The sequence below is a fragment of the Dipteris shenzhenensis genome, chromosome 12, assembly GCF_047967505.1.
Source record: "Dipteris shenzhenensis isolate YYH24624 ecotype China chromosome 12, Dip_SZ_1.0, whole genome shotgun sequence".
Classification (NCBI taxonomy): domain Eukaryota; kingdom Viridiplantae; phylum Streptophyta; class Polypodiopsida; order Gleicheniales; family Dipteridaceae; genus Dipteris; species Dipteris shenzhenensis.
In genome coordinates this window covers 26,950,952-26,968,323 of record NC_141607.1, presented here as the reverse complement: position 1 = coordinate 26,968,323, position 17,372 = coordinate 26,950,952, and the positions used below count along the sequence as shown (strand labels likewise).

General features: G+C 42.0%; 1 protein-coding gene across 4 annotated transcripts; it reads left to right on the top strand.

Annotated features, from left to right (window-relative positions):
• Positions 1-4,176: 4,176 nt before the first annotated feature.
• On the top strand, positions 4,177-14,113 carry LOC147896047 (uncharacterized). Of its 4 annotated transcripts, XR_015541906.1 has the most exons (8): positions 4,177-4,710; positions 4,853-4,993; positions 5,172-5,327; positions 5,430-5,551; positions 5,686-5,826; positions 5,952-6,012; positions 13,232-13,514; positions 13,632-14,113. XR_015541906.1 is itself a non-coding variant. In XM_087382987.1 (7 exons), exons 1-7 carry the CDS (start codon positions 4,216-4,218, stop codon positions 13,397-13,399), a joined length of 1,284 nt encoding a protein of 427 aa, XP_087239113.1. In that variant the 5' UTR covers positions 4,177-4,215; the 3' UTR covers positions 13,400-14,113. The 4 variants fall into 4 exon arrangements, 3 of the variants coding, with proteins under 3 accessions (XP_087239113.1, XP_087239115.1, XP_087239116.1); XM_087382987.1 differs by having other exon boundaries at positions 13,232-14,113; XM_087382989.1 differs by lacking the exon at positions 13,632-14,113 and having other exon boundaries at positions 5,952-6,043; positions 13,232-13,354.
• The last annotated feature ends 3,259 nt before the right edge of the window (positions 14,114-17,372 follow it).

The window sequence follows — 17,372 nt, the reverse complement described above, 5'->3', positions numbered from 1 at the left end:
TGAGAAGTGTTTTTCTGAAGTTTTGTATCCAAGGAAGGGATTATTTTTTGTGAGTGCAATACTCTTCCCACTAAGGGAATTTTTTGGACAACAATTTTCAGAATTGTTGGGCTATTTCATTGGAGTTTATGCCTCAAATGCTTCATGAAAAGTTGGTGATTGGCAGTTTGTAGTCTTGTGACAGCAGTAAAAAGTGAGCAAGTGGCTGTTTTCAGAAGTAAATCTCAGAGATTGGCAGTTGCAGTCTTGTGACAGCAGTAAAAAGTGAGCAGGTGGCTGTTTTCAGAAGTGAATATCAGAGAATCCATGAGGAATTGTCTTCTGAGTCGAACTAAGAAGTTTTAGTTTTTTGGACAATCTACAATCTTGTTTTTGAAAGTGTTTTAATTCAAGATTTAGAGAAAAAGTTATGATGCCTAGTATGCCCATGATCTACAGTTTTGACAGTTTGACAGCAGCTAGAAAAAGTGAGCAAGGGCCTGCATTCAATAGTGAATATCAAAAAATCCATAATGAATTTTGACTTGTAGTAAACTAGAAGTTTGTAGATCTATTGGTTATCTACAACTTTGGTGTTTACAGCAAAGGCAACCGAGTTACGGTCGGGAAGATATTGACAGTTCAAAACACGCCAAAACTATTGTAGACTGTTATTATAGCAGTAAAAGTTTGCAGGTGGTGGCTTCCAACAGCAGATATAAGGAAATTTGTAAGGATTTTGGACCTGCTATAAACTACGAAGTTGTAGAGTTTTTTACAAGCTACATTTTTTTTGTTTACACTTTTTGCATTGGAGCTACCGTGCAAAAGCTATTAGCTGGTTTTGGGATGCCCTGAGGTCACTTACAGCAGAACGTGTATTTGTGACAGTGACTGTGTGGCTGTTGTCATTGCAGTTGATATTTTTGGGCTTGAGTTTGGTACATTGGTGCAGTGTATCCTTGCTGTTCTGTCATCCATTGTGATGGCTTCGGCATCAGAGAATGCATTGTTTAACATTGAGAAGTTGGATGGCACAAACTTCTCCTATTGGAAGGAGCAAATCTACAATGTTCTGGTGCAGAAGAAGCAAGTAAAGCCTATAAAACGCAAAGGCATAAAGCCAGAGGATTGGGAAGATGATGAAGAGTGGAAGGAATTGGATGAGCTTGCAATCTCCATGATCATGCTCACACTTTCAAATCGGTGTATTTCAATGTGAAAGATATTGCAGGTGGTGCCTATGGTGTGTGGACAAAGTTGCATGATCTTTATGAGAAGTAGAGTGCTGCTTGTCAAGTGTATTGGCTGAAGAAACTCATAGATCTTTGCATGGAAGAAGGGACTTCAATGTCTAGCCATTTAAATGAGTTTAACACAATTTTCAATCAACTTTCAGCTCAAAAAATTGCCTTTGATGACTCAGTTAAGTCAATGTTCTTATTGGTCAACCTTCCTGAAAGTTGGGACACTTTTAGGACTACTATAAGCAATTCAGCCCATGCAGGAGGCCTGACAAGCAGTGATGTTGAGAGTAGCCTTCTCACTGAGGAGGTAAATAGAAAGAACAATGCTGGAACTAAAAGTTCAAGTGCTCTCAATGTGAGAGGGAGGTCATATTCAGGGGGAAATACCACAACAGAAATACAAGCAAGTCTAGAAGCAAATCTAGAGGAAAATCCCATGCCAAAAAGGATTTGGAATGCTTCTATTATGGAAAGAAAGGCCATTTCAAAATGGATTGCTACAAATGGAAGAACAATAAAGGCAAAGGCAAAGCTAATGTGCAGCCCAAGAAGGAAGAGAAATCCACCGTCAATATAGAGGAAGTGAATGCCATAAGTAACAACAGTGATGATGGTGACATTCTTTATGCCTCTATGTTTGAGCATGCTTTTCTTGTGACTAGTGATGATGCATTGTCACAAAATTGGATATTAGACTCAGGAGCATCTTTCCATGTCACTCCACATAAGGAGTGGTTTACCATTTATGATGCAAGAAGGAAAGGAACCGTGAGACTTGGAAATGATTATCCATGTGACATTGTTGGAGTGGGAGATATCCACTTGTCTCTTCCTAATGGTTCTACATTTGTACTCAAGAATGTTAGGCATGTTCCAAATTTGAAAAAGAGCTTGATAAGTATAGGACAGCTTGATGATGATGGCTATCATGTGTTTTTTGGCAAGAATACATGGAAAATTAGCAAAGGGTCACTTGTGATTGCTAGAGGTTCCAAGCATGGAACATTGTACTCAATGCATGTGTCAGGCATAAGAGATAATGTAATAAATGTGACCGAGGAGCCATCCGTCTCTTTGTGGCATCGTTGTTGGGACGCAGGACAAGGTTTGATAGAAAAGATTTTTTACCTAAGTGGATAATCAAAAGATCATACAATAAGTACATATGTGACATACACATCCATAATTAACCACCATTATATATATATATATATATATATATATAAAACAATGAATAAACAAAGTAAATAAATAGCAAGCAAAGTAGATAAAAGCTCTTGAAAAGAAATAAATATAAAAAACCACACCCAAGTAAATAAATAAAAGGAAAAATAAAAATAAGGGCATAAAAAGACATATTATATTAAAATACTCAAATCTATCATACACAAGAACAAGTGAACATACCGTTAATGCAATTAGTCCTATTTCATTGTCTAGCTTCGCTCTTTTGTCTTTTCACTATGCAAAGGGTGTTGTAAAATCTTACACACACACACACTTCATAATGGAACACTTGGAGACCAAGAAGATTAGCCACTAAGAATATTAGCATAGTGTGCTTAGTTACATGGTGGTCGCCTCTTTATAGCTATGAGGACGGTAGTCAGATCAACATAGTCGGTGAAGCCGACCAGTCAACCTGGGGTGTGTATGCGGCCAAAGTGATGATATTTGGACTCACCAAGGTGCATGCCACATTTCACCGCAGGTTGAATTCATGCACAAGTCGTCCAAGAAGACTTCTACGAAGTCCCTTTGGTACTCCTTGAAGGCGGTGATCAACAATTAGAGCTTACCTTAATCTTGGTGAGTTAGCACCCATGATTTCAGTGTTCTCCCTTTCTTTGTTGCTCTCCGATAAGACCTCCTCTCCATCACTCCCATCCAGGAATGCCATGGCTTGAAGTTTCAAATGATGATGCTAAGTTGCTTACTAATCACACACTCTTCTTCGTGCAAGCACTTGTCACCTTTACCAGCTTGATCGAGATTCGAATCCATCAAAGAGTGGCCTCACCATGGCCTCTTCTCAGACATCGCTCATTAAACTCACCTCATCATGACCTCTTCTCACACAACACTCTCTAAACTTACAAGACGTGTCACCACACACATAATAGGGGAAAGCTTAGCCCTCCCTCAAGTAATAGTGATTGGACGAAGCGACTTCCTTCTTTTCAAGGGGTGATGGTGACTTGTAGGGGAAGGTGGATTTGGTATGTATGAGAAAAGAGATTGCAATCCACGTCGAGGATAGGCAAATACAATTTGCATTTTTGGGGTTTGTTTTTGTGTTAGAATAGGGCTTGATTCATAGTTGTTTGGATGACTACATAAAAAAATTTTGCCTGGTGTCTAGATCATTCTCACATTCATACTGGAAATGTAGAAAATTGTATGGGACGTATTGGTTAGGGCACGTTTGTAGTAAATCTTATTGGATGACCAGAGTTCGATTCTTGCCAGGATGACCAGAGTTCGATTCTTGCCAGGATGACCAGAGTTCGATTCTTGCTAGGCCCACCAAGTTCACGTGTTTGTGCCTTGGGGGGTGAATGTATATATATATATGTATACATTGATAAATGTATACATATATATATACATTTATCAATATATGTATATGTATACATTGATTGATAAATGTATATATACACATTTATCAATGTATGGGGGGACATACTCGTGCCTTAGGCGGCATGTTGGATGAAAAATTGTCATGGGTGAATTATTGTGTGCAACCTTTATCCCAAGCCCGCCCTCCCCGTGCTCAGTTGCTTATTCGGATGTGTGTGAATCGTATCTAGGTTAGTTGCTTGTTCGGACGTGTGTGAATCGTATCTAGGTCCCGGAAAGCTAGAGGAGAGTGAGCTTGCTAGGTGGCAATGAGTGTGTTGGGGGGGGGGGGATAAGATGAAAGCAAGTAGTAGTAGTAGTAGTAGGAGGCTAGGAGGAAGGCGAGTGAGAGTTGACCAAAAAAAAAAAAATGAAGCTCTTGCAAGCTTGCAATCGCCATAGCCATAGCCATAGCCAAAGCCAAACTCTCAAAACAGTGGTCGTCCCGGAACTTCAAGTGAAATCAAACGCTCATTTTGGCCACTTATCATCTTCCTCCTTTCTTCCTCCAACCCCCTTGCTATCCTCCTCCTTCCATTTCTCTCGCACACTTCTGAGCTCCCATGGCTATGGCTTCTCCGTCACTCGCTTCAGCTCCCAACCCCCTCCTCCTCCTCCCCCCCCAGCTCCTGCTCCTCCTCTCCCCCCCTTTTTGCTCCACCTCCTCTCTTCTGCCACCAGCCTTTACCCCCTTTACGTCCTCGCCGGTGCCTCCCTCGCTTTCTTCCACCCTTCCTCCTTCTCCTGGTTCGTCTCCCGTGGCCCCTCTTCTTACAGCTTCGTCCTCAGCTCCATCATGCTCTCCATGGGCCTCACCTTGCGCCTCCAGGAGCTCCTCGCTGTCATCCTCAAGCGCCCTGTCCCGGTCTGCAATTTTCTTGCTCAGAAATTTTGGTTTTACATTCCTCTGCATGGCATGCAATTCGACGACTTGGATTAGTTGATTGTGAGTCCTTTCTGTACTTGCGCACATTCATCATCCTCTTATCCTTGCCTGGCTTTTGCAGCTCTTGCTCGGCTGCGTTTATCAATATACAATAATGCCTCTACTCGGAGCTGCTATCAGTCGAGCATCACATCTACCCGCATCGCTCTCCGCGGGGCTCGTTCTATTGGCTTGCTGCCCTGGTGGCACGGCATCCAATGTTGTAAGATCTACGAATTCCGCCCTGTTAAGCGCTCTACATTTCTGTTGTGCAACTGATAGTCGCTGTGAATGTCAGCATGCAGCCTACCATTCCTTCTTCGTCGGCATCAACGGTCCGACTAGAAATTCAAGGGCCGATGACTAGTCCTGAGCTAACGAAGCGACGGGATATTATGCAGGTCACCTACATAGCGCGTGGGGATGTCCCTCTTTCGGTGGTCATGACTGTTTGCACCACCTTTGCTGCAGTTTTCGCAACGCCTTTGTTGACTCAGTTCTTCGCCGGGGCTTACGTACCGGTCGATGCTGTCGGTCTTGCCTTAAGTACACTGCAGGTATGCCACTATCTTGTCAGTTGATTGGAAGTTAACAGTAGTCCGAATTCTGTTTCCATAAACTTGGGACTCCACTTCACAGCAAATTTTACTATTCTGTAGGTGGTATTTGTACCAGTTGTTGTTGGAGCATGGCTGCAAACTACTTTTCCAATGGCTGTAGCTCGGATTATTCCTTTTGCGCCTCTGGCTGCAGTCTTAATGTCCTCATTACTGGCCTGCAGGTAATTTCTCGTTCAATGACAATAGGCGGGAAAAAATTTCATCTTGAAAATGATGTAAAATTCCTGCAACGGTCCAAGGTCCAAGCCATCTATCAGAAAAACGTGTTATTAGTTTTAACTGTGTATTTCTGCAGTGTGTTTTCAGCAAATGTTGGACTTCTCGGCAACTTTGTTGAAATGACTTCAGGGTCAACATTGTCAGCCATGCAAACTTCAAGTTTGGCTAGTGTAGCTCAAGCTATAGCGTTACTTCATGCAGCTGGCTTCCTTTTGGGGTAGGTACGGACTAACGATATAACAAAATTTGGCCAACTTCAACAGAAAACCAAAAGTTACATCGGTGGAAACGTTGCTTCTCCATTTACCATCTACCAATTCGCTTACAAACATCTGTTGGCAGGTATCTGGCTGCCGCCCTTTCAGGACTACGGGAATCGCAACGTCGAGCTATATCTATAGAAGTAAATCATCGATAAAAACAATGCATTGCTGGTAGAAAAGTGCTGTTTTTTACCTTCTATGCTATAGAGTTGAATCGTTTACTTCTTTGCACAACTCTTTCTTCTTCATTTGCTTTCAATTTCTATTGGTGTGTGCTCGATTGAATATCGTTAAGAAGTTGGATACTGTCTCGAAGGATGACTATAACCTTTGCGACTTACCTATATGGACGATCCTTCTAGAGTAGATGGACGATTGCAGTGGGGTAGATCTTATTCTCCCTCTTTCCAGGATCATTGCCTTGGAACTTGGAATAAGTTGGTAAGTCTTAGGCTTCACCCATGGTTAGCATGCCTAGATTGACGTCAATCTAGGCTCTTTTGAACCTATTTGGCCTATTTCAAACGCCTTGTTCACCTATACATGGTGCATGCCAATAAGTAAAACATGAGCTTGTTTCTTATCAAAGGGGGGGGAAAAGCATATGCATTTTTAAAAGCTGGGTTTAGGCTCTTGGCATGTTTTTTAATACGCTGATGTTGCTAAGGCGTGATGAAACATGAGCTTATTTTCTAGTGCATCTCCATAAAAAAAGGGGAAAAGATGGCATGAGCACTTTTCTGGGTTCTATTTAAGCACTTCAAAACAAATTTGGCTGACGTAGGTAGACCAAGAGTCCTGGACCAAGTACGCAAGGTGCACAGCTATTTGCAGACAAGAGAAGAGAAAGAAGCACATGAAAATAAAACGGGGATAGATTATTTGCAGGATGACAAGTGAAATTGTGAGTCACGCCGGCTGATACCATTCAATGGAGCAGCATAGGGGTCCAGTTCCTTAAGCTATAGCATAATAGACCCTTTAGAGAGTGAGAGGACACTCAATTGGAGGGAGCTAGCATCCATTGAGCGACTCAACAAGCATGGGCCAACCTCTCAATGGCTGTGCAGGCTTGGAGACCAGTGAGTGGAGTACTCTCAAGAGCGAGGTGCATGTGGCAGGGGGGCAAGATGCCATGACAATTCTTCTAGACTATGTGGCCTAGGCAATTGGGTCCCACCTCCAGTTGTTGAGAGGCGAGGGAGGACAAATGCACTCAGGCTTGCAGGATATCTAAGAGGTGACTATTTCCTTCTATTGGCAGCTCTTTCGACTTGTTACCGAAGGAAGTTTTATTTGGCAGTAAATGTACTAATCAGTTTTATTTTGTATGATACTATCATATTCCTCTTTCATGGCTTCCTGCCACTTGGGAGTGTCCTTGGCATCCTTATATCTTCCAGGCTCTGTTATGTCTTTCATAGTAGCAATCAAAGCATGAATCACAATGAGTGTGTCAGGGGTCCTACGGACCCTAGTAGATCTTCTGAGACCTCCCTTGCTTGTGGAGGGCTCATTAATTATTTGAACTTCTAGTTTAATAATACCATCTGGGTATGGTCCTTGACTTAGGTTCATTCTCACTACTACTTGATGAAGGTTCTTCAGCAATAGGTGGTTCATTTTCTCTCTCTACACCACTTGCTTAAGGATAGGACAAAAAGACATTTTTTGCTGTGAAGCATAAGCAATGTCTCCTTCACCACAAATCTGATGATATTACACACTTCAGGATTACAGATCTTGTAGGTCCTTGCAATCATGACTATAGCCCAAAAAATATATTTATTATCCAGTTTCCTTCTATTGACATCAGGAATACAAGCATAATCCCTGAAACTAAATATCCTTAGGTGATCTATTTTAGGCTTTACACGTGTATAGGCCTCTTAAGGAGTTTTGTTTGGAATGGCTTTCGTAGCACTCTGCTTATGAAGATACTTAGTTGTGTTTACTGCTTCAGTCCACAAGTAATTTTCTTTTATTATGGGCTTTCAACATACTCTTGGGTTTCTTACCTAGAGTACAATTCATGCGCTTAGCAACACCATTTTGTTGGAGAGTAGGAGAATTAGAGTTTTCTCTTAACAGAATTCAGTAAATCTTTTTGACTTATATCTCTCCCTTTATCCGACCTAAGAGCCTTAGCCTGGTTCTTAACCTACTGGCTAGTCTGGTTTTCACCGTGGCAACGAATTTCTCTTCTTGAGGAACTACACTCATGTCTTCCGGGAATAATCTTCTACGAATCTCAGTAAGCCTGCCTTACCTTCTATTGAGTTGACAAAGACCACATAGGTTAGAGTAAATCAATTCAAGGATTTTTTTCTTGAACCTTTCTTTGGGAACTTTTCACGGCTGTGCTTTTCCATGATACATCCTTTGCAATGTCATCTTCTCCTGTCAAACATGAGATGCCATTATTTTCGTTCACGAGAACTAGGCTTTGAATGCAGAGTTTGGAGAGTGATGATGGAGTCAGTATTGCAATCACACGAGCTGGCTAATTTTATACTTGTTGGAGTTGTGAGGCCGAATCTGAAGGAGGACCTTAGCATCATGGAGTGGAAGGGTGGGAGACTTTGGCCCAGTTGTGGGACCAGGTCAATGCCCGAGTCTGTTCCTTTATCTTTCTGAATTGTACCCCTCAGTTGATGCCTCATGTGAAGCTCATGACGCTGCCTAGTATTATTTGGCAGAAGTTGGTGTCTCTCTACAACAGGGTCTCCCCAATGACGCGCGTCTGCTTGGAAGTTTAGATGTGAGTGTTGAACCTCACAAAGTCAGCTACAATGTGGGATCACTAGCAAGTTACAAACGCTTTAGCAGGATGTCCTTCACGTAGGGAAAAAGGTCTCTTCAGAAGACATCAGCATTCATCTTGTCGGAGCACATAACGTTTTACTCATCTCTGATTACGAATGGGAGGCTGAACACTCTCTACAAGCTCCCTGTGCTCTCTTCTCTAACAGATACTCATCTTAGTGACTTAAGGCATTCCTGAGATCGTGGAGCAGGAGTAGAGCCTCAAAGTTTGATTGACTCAGATTAAGGAGGAGATCCAGACACAAGGAGTTTGACATCAGAGACCAGTTGTACCTGTGATCCAGGAGCAACCTCATGGAGCGGCCAGAAGCAGCCAGCCTTGTCATCAACGAAGGCTATGAACCAGGCTGCTGGTAGAGCTGTGTGTGGCTATGAAGGCTACTCGTGGAGGAGGCAAGTAACACGAAGCGTCTTTAGTTGCTATGTAAATACTCCAGCTCCTTGGGTTTGGTAACATGTCCGCTGGTCAACCACGTTGACCTCCCATAGATCCCTTGTGTTCCTCTCCATCTAATCGCTACCTTGGCTACGGAGCAGGACTTGGTGACCAGGGGCTTGGTACTGCTCTTTTTTGTGTGCCTTGGCTTACTTCTCAGTCAGAAACTCAACCTTAGACGTGGTTCGAGTCCTGATCCACCTCTATCTCATACATAGGTCTTCTTTGTTGCTCCTGGTCGGAAGCACACCTTGCTTTTGTTCCGGATACATGCCCTTCCTGCCAAGACCCATGCACATGGCTTGATCCTGGGACTTGGTCGTTGGCTTCTTCAGGAACCAAACTTTTCATGGATGCCTGCTCAGATAGATCACTAGGGCCTGCATATTGCAGCCCTTTTTCCACCCCTTCCTGGACCAGATCTGCTGGGCAAATACCAGCAGCCTTTGCCTTTATCCAGGGCATATTCCAGCCTTAGATCTGGTCCATGTGCATCTCCAAACAGTCGCCTCCATAGTTTTGCTGTTCCGCCTCTGTCCAAGACACCTCCAGCCTTTGGAAACCATTGCCGCAGGTGCGCACTTATTCCATACAATCCCTGCACCAGCCACAGGGTGCTACGTGTCACCGTGGCATCTCCCTGCATGCCCACATGGCAGCTCATGTGCTGCCTATGTGGCAGCCCCATGTCACCTCTTTTGATTGCTTCTATGCTGCCCACATATTTCTGCACATTAAATGCAGATCTAGCCAGGGCACAATGCCAGGGTTAAAGCCTGAGTTTGTTAGCCTGGTTGAGGCTGATTCAAATTGGTAAGGGCCCATAGTTAGGGCCAGTTTGAGGCCAGTTATAGGTTGGTTTGGGACCTTTACCAGGGTCAGGTCAGCCGACCTGACCAGCTCCGGTCAACCCAACCAGATCTGGTGGGGTCAGTCGGCCAGATCAGCAGGCCTCTGCCCCCTATATATGGGGTCCTTTGGCCTTGGTTCTCTTGAGTTGTTTTGGGTGTTGTGCAGGCAGTCTTGAGGTGCAGGTCGACCACATACTCCAGTGCACCATGGCACAGTCCTGTCTTGAAGTTCTACTTGTTTTATGGAGGTTTTCTCAGCTACTGAGTTGAGTTGTTCCCTGATATTCCGTGTACAGTTCCATCTCTTTGTTTTGCTTTTCTTTACTGTCTCAGATCGCAGATCTGCTATCTATTCTCTGTCTGCATATTCCCCTGCACTTTGACATGGTCCACTGCAAGTCCTTCAAAATCAGAGTTTATGTGAAAGATTGTTCTAGGGTGAACTCATGTTCACTTGGCTAGCCTACAACCTAATTCGTATTTTTTTTTGTGAACACAAGTTCACAAAAAGTTGACAACTAGTAACTGAGGAAAATTTGAAGAAAAGCAGGGTTTTTTGGAAAAAGAGCACGTGACTTCACCTAGTCAAACCTGAGCTCACAATTGCGGTCTACCTAGACTTCTTCATCTTCTAACAATTCAAGGCTATCCAAAAGCATTACATTTGATTGTCTACACAACACAAATGCTACTTTGTGAACTCGAGCTCATGAGCAAGACATAGGACATGGGTTGAATTTGAACAAGCTTTCATAAAAGAATTTTTATCCTTAAAGGAGCTTGGGCGAGCGCGGAGGGCTTGGGGTAACTACACAAAGAATAGAGATCTCTTGAACCTGCATGTTTGCAATTATAGAGAGATTGAGCTCAAAATAAAGGGCGATACAGGATTTTTTGAGGGATCTCTAGGATGATTACAAAGTTGAGGTTAGACAAAATTTTTTAAATGCTGTGGATGAGGCCAGCATTGAATAAAATCACAGTAAATTATAAATATCCACTGTCTCGCATTGATGAGCTCTCTGACGGGTTGTAAGGAGCAAAATATCACAATAGATAAGATTGGGGGAGTATCATCAAGTACGCATTAGGATAGAGGATGTATCCAAGCAGCCTTGAGAACTCAATTGGGCATTATTAAAAGTCATGTCGTTTGGTTTGACGAATGGTCATGACACTAATGAATGATGTCTTGAGATTTGCTATAGTATTTTCAAATGATACCTTAATCTATAGTAAAATTAAAAGGCAGCATCTTCAACACTTGGGGCAAGTGTTTCACTGTTGACAGAAAACACTATTTTGTGCAAAAGTTTAAGTGAATTTTTTTGTTCAAAAGTAATGTATGTGAAATATAGTCTATCCCAAGCTCAAATTCATGTAGACCTTAATAATCACCACATCTCTCTAATCTAGAGAAATGAGAAATATTACTAGGATTTTTGCTATCAAATTTTTTGTTGCTTGGTTGGGATTTCAAAGCTTAGTAATCATTGGGTGTACCCAAGAGATTTTGGAATCTTTCAAAACCCATATGGCAGCAAATGCTTGGGTACTGTTGAGAACAGAAGCGTAGCTTTGTTATAAAGTTATGATTGTTTTTTGAAATTTCTCATTTATTTGCAATTTTTTCTGAAGTCGCTTATGGTAACGTATGTAAAAAACTATGCTATGGTCTACACTCACTATTGGGCGCTGATGACGTCAGTGGGGGGTTCATAGTAGCTAGTCCCTGCTATGCGTGATGGAGTTTATGGTTTTCAACCTTATGAGTGACTATCATGAGATTGAAACTGCACTATGTTGTGTTTTAGAGGGTGAGTTTGGGCATGTTCCTGGATTCATCTCTCTCTCTCTCTATATATATATATTCCTGGGATTCTACCATGGATTTATTAAAGAATATGTTAACTTGGCTGTTCTGATGATGGATCAACTTAAGGGAAAGAGAATGACCTTCATTTGAGAAGGAGAAAAAAGAAAATCTTTACCTTAGCTGCAGCCTGTAGATGCTAATAACTTTGCAGCATCTTCGGTGCTTTTACAAATTGGCTCAGCCCGTTGTTTTTGAGAGTAAAAAGCTAGACCAATGCACAACTAAATTACTTAGCGTATGAGGAGTTGTATGTCATAGTTGATGCTTTAAAAAAAGTGTAGGCATTACTTGTAGGGTATCAAATCCGAAATCCTATTTTTCATGAGGGTAAGACATATGCTCAATACTTTGCTTTCTATGACCCAAGGCTTGAGTTCTTGTATGAATCCTGACCCTTTGTATGGTCACCGGTGTCTAATCACTTGTTGAGCTATCCATTACATGTGGTAGCCTGACTCACCCAGGAAAATCGAATGTGGTTTGATGTTTGGTACTGAATGTGTGGGATCCTTTGAACTGAAACTAGTTATCCTGGTACAGTAAAATTGTGAACCTCCACAAAAGTGAGTAACGAAAATCGGTAATAATGGCACGAACTACACAGTAAATGTGGCATTCATACCAAATATAAGTGTTTTTGTAGCCGGATGGTACATGAATGGACTCATGCAATACTAGCTGCTGTGATTATTATGCTCTCCTTTTTCCCTTTATTTGTCTTCATTTGTGGACTGGCGTGACCTTTGTTATTGTAACTCCGTATTTTGTACGTTGCTTCTTTTTCATGATTCCATGCCGTTCTCTGCCTTACTTTTGGGTTTCTTCCAAGCATAATATGCCTTCCCTGCTCCAGTCTTTGGTCTTTTGACCTATCCTCAAGTCTGGGTTCTTCACACCTTGCTTCCTTGACCAATTAGCTGCAGGTCCTTTTGAAACAGGCGAAAATGATTAATGACTAGGCATTCTGATTTTCGAAATGTCTTTGGCAGCAAGCCCTGCTACTGGGTCTGTTTCCATTAGGTTTTTCGGTTTAAGTGTGATGAAGGCTGGAGCATATTATGTCACAATGCCCATCTGTAGAAAGGATTGATATCACTGCAGTGCTCTTAGTGATTGGTTCTTTTCACCCCTTGGAGGAGCATTTTTAAGCATCAATGAGTTCTTTTCGCTTTCTGTAGGAACTTAATTTTCGTTTGTGCTCGGAAGTCTTTGACTGTGGCTTATTTTATACAAAGAAAAACGTTGAGAGAATGCCACAGTGGCTGTCCTAGTAAACGAGTTTTTACGGCTCAAATGTGTTCAAGACGTGTTGACGTGTTGAACTCTCATGCTACATTGTCTTGGAAGTAATACACTGCTTTATGTAGCAGGTTGGGATGCAGAATTCGTCCCTGGGAGTTGTCTTGGCTACAGCACACTTTAGCTCTCCTTTGGTTGCTGTGCCAGCAGCAGTTTCAGCAGTCATCATGAATGTGATGGGGAGTGGTTTGGCAGTTGTCTGGAGACGTTTGGCACATGATGACTCGCTTCAAGAATAACTTCTGGCTGTGGTCCATCTTGATGCTTGAATTTTTTGATTCTTTTTTTATATCATTGTCTTGGATCAATCAAAGAGGGTCACTGGGAGGGAGACGCCATGATTCAGGAAAGAAAGTGAGTGGAATTCACTCTATTTTTTGTGAAGCCTGAATCATGCAAATAATTTGCCATCTTGTGATATTAAACGTACTTGGTTGTGCTTATAATCTACTTTCATTCATGATGTAACAGTTCAATTTCTGCTAATGACTGGTCCTTGTATCAACTGATGTCCTTGCTAAAGAATGAAAGGTGACTATTATTTAGATAACCAGTTCATTGCAATAAGTAGCTTCAACAAGGGATTTCGACTGAGCTCTCATCTGATCATTGTAAAGCTCTTCAAGGGCCAGCTGTTCTTACTCGCCTAGGGCTCTGTTATTTTGAAGTTGGAAGAAGGGTTAAAATCTAATTCTTACTTACAGGCACACCACAAGTGCCTTTGTCATGGCAGCATTTATTTATTTGTAAGTGGCTAAAATTTACCACCATTTGAGAGGAGCTTGACATGAGCTGAGCATATTCAATAGGCCAGGATTTAGTTTGGCCTCGTGTTTTGATGTTCAGAAACCTAGATAGAAAAGACACTCAAGCATGCAGTTGGAGCCCCCTGTTCACATTTATGGCCATTTTTGGCTGCTACCTGTCTATGTTTAAATAAACTTGTTTTATAATCCACGGCTACATTGTGGAAAGCTAGTACATGAAAGTGCAGGCCAAAGATTGAACTGTTTCTGTTGCATTTACATATCTTTTACATTACTAGTTGGTTATGGGTTCATGTATGTTTGCGTTTATTGCAGGGGTTGTTTGTTGACATGATGCCTTGTATAAGGCTTCTAAATACGTTTGGAAGCCTAGCTCTGCCTCAGGAATAAACAGAATGACCTCCTCCTCAGGATTTGCTCCTGAATGAATGTATATAGACATTTTTGTATGGACCCGGGTGAGTTTAGGGTAGGTGTATAAGCTACCTCCTCGTTGCATTTGTGCTACAAGTCCAAATCTAGGACATGTTTTCCTTGCTGTATTCCAAGATCATGCTAATACATGTAACCACATCACAATATGGGAAATCGTCAAAGACATGCTGTGCATCCTCCTTGCACATTTCTTACACATATCCATCAAGGTGGCTCCCACCAAAACGTCAACTAAAACCGTGATTCACTAGCTGGGACTGAATGGTTCTACCTTTCTTTAGGTATCGTATTTCTAAAGTTTTATCAACTTGCTTCCCCTCTTCCAGGGCTACTGGGCTATTGCAAGCCTTAAATGCCCCAGCGAAGGTTAGATGATCTGGTATGACACCTTCATGGTGCATACATGCATGACTGCAAGGCCAGTGACCCCTCTTGCTGCTTGGTTTGTCCCTAGTTAACGGCTTTCCAGGCAATCTCATCACGAATCATCAAAGACATGCCATGCTGCCAGGGACGTATCTGAGTCAAAGCCACTTCTTATTACCTTTCTCTATGCATTCTATTCTCGAAAAGTTCCTATCAGCTCAACTTGCTTTCCCTTTGTTGGGCTACTATGACACTTCAATACACAACAAAAACTAGATGAGTTGGTGTAACACCTTCCTCTTGTATCCGTCCAAACACTTTGAAGGCCGACCTTCATCTTGTTGCTACTACGCTTGATCATTGTGTTTTAGGAAACCATATCACATTTAGCATAAAACCACCAATTAATGTCCCACTAATAGATCTAACGCGAAATAGATATGTACAATTTCATCATGGATGGCTCTAGGCTTTTCTAGGCACTTTTTCCCACTAATAGATCTAACGTGAAATAGATATGTACAATTTCATCATGGATGGCTCTAGGCTTTTCTAGGCACTTTTTCCATAGGTTTTCCATTGGCTTGCTTTTGGCACTATTTTCACAAATTTCCCATCAACTTGCTTCCTTTGAGACGTTGCCAAGTTGTTGTAGGCCTTTAATGGGCCAACAAATGTTACCAGGACATGTAAGTAGTATATGTGCTTAATACATGCTGCTATAATTCTATTGATTGGCTTGGCTTCTTGGGGAAAGTACAAATTTGGTGGTTCCTATTGGCCAATCCATTGCATATGGAGCCGTGGGGATTGCCTATTTTTTGACACAACTAGTGAACTAGATTTTCTTTTTGAACTTATCATCTCATTACATCTCCTATTCTCCTTGTATGGAAGTGTATATGGTAGGCCCGGCCCTTCTGGTCAGCTTACTCCTTGATGGGTGATGACAACCCCTAAAGTGCCCATACGGTAGCCCCTAATCTACCCATATGGTAGCTTCCATGTTGCCATTACCCTTGCTAGATGCTACCATTAGGGGAGATTTGAACACAAATTAGGATTGTAAGTAAGGGCTTAAATATTGATTAGGCTCTAGGCCAACTAGGAGGCTCAAGCATTTCAATTTGAAGGAAATCTTATTCCTCGTTGGTGAAAGCAAGTGGTACCATGCCAAGTAAATCGAGTCAAAAGAAAAATAGGGTGTAACGCTTAGATGTCCTTGTCTTGGTCTTCAAAACATATATGATCCGATTGCCATTGTGAGACATAGGTTTGTTGGCCTCATCCATGGTATCTTTCAAACATGTGGCATCGTGAGTACGTCAAGAATTTAATGGGGTTAGTGATGAGGTGGTGGTTGGTGGTGGCTAAACTTGTAGACCTCATTCAAAGCTAATGGCTAGGGAGTAGCACGATTCGCACGCCCTTGGATCAAGACTTTGATTCTACAATGGGAGAATGACATTGTGCATGCATCATTGGATGCCATATTGGATCATGAGGTTGGAAGGAGGCATTGCACGTGCACCCTTACATCATTTGAGATGATCTAATGGATCATGTCCACCTCCATTTTACACCATTCCATTTGGTGAGAATGTATCCACCCCATCCAAAAATCCCAAAACAATGAAAACAAAATATCCAAAATTAGAGACCTCTTTGCGGAATATAAAACCTTGCATTGAGTACATCTTACCATGACCCTTTTTGCCAAAGATTAGGAATATCATCCATTTCCTAATCCAATCCTCACGAGGCCCTTTTCCACTCCATATCTCCCCGAATGAATGCCCTTATCTTCTTCGAACATCTTTGCCCTTGCATCCTATTATATCAACATCTCCTCCATCTCCTCACAAATGATCAAGTTATGAAGCTCATGTTGGCCACAAATACCCATAGTTTCATAGATGCATGTTGCACCACACCTTATAGCCCATCGCTATTGATTGGTTTCCATCCACTTTAACCTTGGTGATACAAGGTCATGCATCATTTTTTACCTTCAATGAGGCATGCAAGTTTCACTTAACTTGCATGCCTTATTAAATTGAGCATCATCGTAATCAAGGAAACTCAAAATACGAATCGAAATTCAACGCCTTATCAAACCTGCCACAGCACATTGAATTGATTCTGAAGTTGGCTTGCATCAAGCAAAGGGCATCCTTCCTTCTGCATTGGAGAAACATGATTGAGGAGGATGTCTAGACAGTGTACAAGGCATGGCAAGAAAAACTGGGGTCCTATGCCTGTTGGCCACCCACATGCAAAGGAAAAAATAATTAGTATAATTGACCAGTGCTTGGCTTCTAAACTTAAAACTGTTGCACAGGAATTCAAGAGGGCAAACAATTCATTGGAGCTAGGAACTGTAAGTGCAGTTGTCAAGTAACTTAGAGTAGAGAAGGAGGTAGAGATTGAACTACGATCCTTGTAGCCAGACTCCACAAATACAAAGAGGATGTTTGATCTGCAATTGACAATTGGACATATCTCTAAGACCCTGGCATGCTTGGACACCGAACATGCGGAGAACGAAGTGTTTAACGCCCATGCATGTGCATCGAACTTTGACTGTCACTAGTCTCATCTTGACTTGAAAGGTATAAATTTATTCAATGTTTCTAAGACTTGG

What these genes read in the sequence shown, in the direction of transcription:
- LOC147896047 (XM_087382987.1), top strand. Translation starts at nt 4,216, where the DNA reads ATGAAGCTCTTGCAAGCTTGCAATCGCCATAGCCATAGCCATAGCCAA. An exon ending in TTGCCTTAAGTACACTGCAG is followed by an intron (nt 5,328 to 5,429) that starts GTATGCCACTAT and finishes ACTATTCTGTAG; the next exon opens with GTGGTATTTGTACCAGTTGT. An exon ending in GCAGCTGGCTTCCTTTTGGG is followed by an intron (nt 5,827 to 5,951) that starts GTAGGTACGGAC and finishes ATCTGTTGGCAG; the next exon opens with GTATCTGGCTGCCGCCCTTT.